General features: G+C 41.3%; 1 protein-coding gene across 2 annotated transcripts in view; it reads left to right on the top strand.

The window, feature by feature from the left end:
- CCDC122 (coiled-coil domain containing 122) overlaps positions 1-2146 on the top strand; it is a 15695-nt gene extending 13549 nt beyond the window's left edge. For both annotated transcript variants that reach the window (XM_025196213.1, XM_025196214.1), the window contains exon 6: positions 104-2146. In XM_025196213.1, coding sequence (XP_025051998.1) covers positions 104-256 — 153 coding nt within the window. In that variant the 3' untranslated portion in view covers positions 257-2146. The remainder of the gene's footprint in view (positions 1-103) is intronic.
- The last annotated feature ends 1528 nt before the right edge of the window (positions 2147-3674 follow it).

The following is a 3674-nucleotide window of genomic DNA, read 5'->3' as shown; positions in this document are numbered from 1 at the left end:
TTCCCTACAGCAGATCCCAGCCAACTACACTAGTCTCATTCTTTGTGTTTCGTATTGATTTGCCTGCTAACAGCTTTCAAATGATTTTTCCCTGTTTTATTAGGTACAGAATAAAAGATGTGATGCTATTCTAAAACGTTTGCATTGTCAACTGAACAAACTCCAATCGAATAAAAGACAGTGGCACTGGAATATTCAACAGATGGAAAAAAGGGCAGCTGAACTAAGAAAATGTCTGGGAATACCAGAGTGCTAGTGCACAAAACAAATCACATTAATTTATAACATGGGTCATCCTTTATAAGTAACAGATGGTTGCTGGACATAATCCATTGAACCTTAGATCAAAGATAAGGATTTTTTTTCCTTTTCCAAGGTTTTCTCCTTCCTGCTGCATGCCCTAGAATACTTTGTGTTCCATACTCACCCTTTAGTAACCTGGAACAATCTTTCTTTTTGTTCATGCCTAGGAAGGAATTAATTGAAGTTTCTAGGCTGTCTCCAAAGCATCAACCAATTTTATTTAAATACTTGCAAGCCTCACACACCCAGTTAAGTTAGGGAGCTTCCTTTTGGTTTGATTGGATATTTTAAAAAATGAAAAAGGTCTTCACTGTATAACATCCAGAAGAATGTGTGTGCAGCATATAATTGCATTTATAGGGATAGAAAACCTGATCTTTCATGCACAGACCTAATAAGGGCAATATGCTAAGTAACTTTGGGATCTAACTTTGTAGCATGGAATTTTGCCCTGTGAAAAAATTATTTATGAGGCACAGCAGTTTTCCTGTGTTTCAAGTACCAGGATTTCCTTGGCAGTAGCATGAGTGTGTGGGTAAGAAAGAGAATATAAGAAGGTTTCTTATTATAAATGGATCAGAGACAAAGGCAGCTCTAGTACCATGATACTGTCTGTGCCTCTAAGAATACAGCCCACCCCAAAATGAGCAGAGAGAATGCTCCTGGGATCTCTGGAAGAGTTGCTCCAGAACTCTCAGGTGCATTGCTATGGAGGTGCATTGCTACATGGACTGAGAGTTGTGGGTAAAAACCCACAGTCCAACTCCATGGAGGCATCCAGACAAGCATGCATGAGCGCTGTCAAAAAACCCACACCTAAAAAAACCAGGGTGGTATATGTGGCAGCAGCGTGCACTGCCCAAACTGGAACTTGGCTGACGGCCATGCTTCCTGCTTCAGGATTGTCGCAGCTGTGGCCTCTGGAGGCCCCCGGGACCCCAAGGTAAGGCTGCTGGGATCAGCCCAGATACTGGCCCCAGCCTCCCCTACCCCACCTGGGGCAATGTGCTACATGCCAGAGCACCCATGTACAGGTGTTTCCTGGGGACAAGTAGCAGTGGCACATATTGTGCCGCTACTGTTTGTTCCTGGGGAAACACGTTCCCACTTGTGGGGACACGCCCCATAGTAGCAGTGGCTGAAGTTCAGAGGGATGGATTAAATCTCACCAATAAAGATCACTTTCTAGACACCAGTTTTGTTTGAAGCATGCAGCTGTATGTTTTCTGCATTAAAGAGTGATACAATAAATTAAAAAAGTAAAATTGTAATGCAAACTACTTCCATTTTTATGGAGCAGTTCCTATATTAGGCCTGATTTTGTTCTTGTCCAGATCAATGAAAAAAAATTCTTCCTGCTTCAGATGGACTAGAATAAGCCCTTGTGTGTGCTACTGTGACAGAGAACAATGAAACGAGAGGGAAATCTCATGCTTTTTTTCCAGGCAAAAAAGGCATACCGTTTAAACTGTAATTTTTTTTTTTTTAAAGTCATTTTAGTTTCAGGCTCTGTTTCCCTCTCAGCAAGAAGATTTGCATTATGTGACAATTCAAAACAAAGTTTTCTCAAGTCATTTTTTCTTTTCTATGTAGTGAAATATTTTTTGCAGAAGTAAACAGTTTTCTTTCTAGACTTCCTCAGTTAACCTGCTGTGCTCAGGCTCAGTTTCAGGAGAGCATTGCACGTTACTTCTTGATCACAATACTTACAAGAATGTCGTACATTATTTGTAGCACTTTAAAGATAATAGTGACCACCATAACCTTCCATTTAAGACTCCTTAGAAACTGAGTGAATACCAGAACTTTTCTTCTGCATTTTTATAGTGTTGTATACTCCACTCTTCGGGAATTTTATATTAAGTTAATTCTTGTACTTTATGTGAAAATTTAGTCTGGATAGAATCAGTAATATTTATATGTATTCCTTAAAGTATTTAAAGATGGACTAGATGAGGTATATACTTAATTCATTTAGAGACTTCTTTAAACATGTGTATGTGGATTTTTGTCAGTTTGATATATAGTGTTGCATTTACAGGATTTTCTTATTAAACTGCTGGGAGGTATTGTTTATTATTAGAAAGCAAAAAGGTAATGTGCATTATTATTAATGTTCTTATTTTATTAATTCAATGTAAGCAAATCAATAAAAGATGTACTTTTTGAGTAGATGTTTTTCTTCATATGCAATGGTTTTGGACCAGCATAATGGCTTTTAAAGGGATGCTGTCAATTTGTTTAGTTCGTAAAATGGGTTTGCCTTGCACAGAAGTAAATACGCAGGCAGCAAAAACAAACAGAATCATGTGTTAAATACAATAACCTAGAAAAATAAATTATAAAGTATACCCTACTGGCAATTGTCTGAGATGAGTTGCAGTTGCTGCTTAAAAATAAAGCTGATTTTAAAGGAAGCCAAAGAAACATTACTTAACATCAATATTTGCTCAGTCTTAACCACCTTTCTAGGAGACTGTAGGCAGTAGTGTAAATAGGAGGTGAGCAGGACATGAGCCCCAGGTACTGACTATGAGGGGTGCCAGAATCACTCCCAGGAGTCTTTGCAGAGATGACCCTAGCAGGGTATGGGGCCCAGGGCAAATCAGCCTGCGCAGGGCTCAAATGCAAAGAAGCAGGCAGCAGTGGGGGGGAGGGGTGGCGAGTGGCCAGATGTGAAGCCAGCTGTGTCGGTGGTATGGAGTCACCAGCACTAGGCGGGCCCTCTCCAACACCATCTACAGTGTTTGGTATACCCCCTCCCCTGTCCCAGGAACTAAATGAGCTCATTATGCCTCTGGATGTAATTCACAGATTCATAACTTTTTAAGGCCATAAGGAAATTCCAGTGTATCTAGTCTGTCCTAATATATAATATTGCAATAAAATCTCACCTAGTGATCCCTGTACTGAGCCATACAACTTACATTTGATTAAAGCATATCAACCAACCTTCATTTGAAGACTGTAAGAGATGGAGAATCGATCACTGCTCTAGAAGGTTTGTTCCAAGAGTTAATCACCCTTACCCTTACTGTATTTTTATTTTTTGCCTTCTTTCTTATTTGAATGTATCTGGGTCTAACTCTAGCTACTGCTTTCTGTTATATCAGAATCATTGCTTCTTTTTCTGCCAGTGGCGATGCGTTGGGGGTGCATGTGCATCCCTTGAGAGTGCCACTGCACCCCCTGACAGGCAGGGGGGCAGGCGGGAGCACCAGTGCCCCCCCCGCCTGCCACAAGTGCTGGCTGGGGAGTGTGTGTGGGACTTTTGGGAGTGTCACGGCCGCTTCCCAGCTGGCCACAGGGGCACCCCCCAGTCGGTGAGATCGGCCATGGGGACACCCCTCTCCACCCCAGTCGCTGACTGG

The sequence above is a fragment of the Alligator sinensis genome, unplaced genomic scaffold, assembly GCF_000455745.1.
Source record: "Alligator sinensis unplaced genomic scaffold, ASM45574v1 scaffold59_1, whole genome shotgun sequence".
Lineage (NCBI taxonomy): Eukaryota > Metazoa > Chordata > Crocodylia > Alligatoridae > Alligator > Alligator sinensis.
Note: the sequence above shows the minus strand (reverse complement) of the source record. Positions and strands in the feature narration are given on the sequence as shown.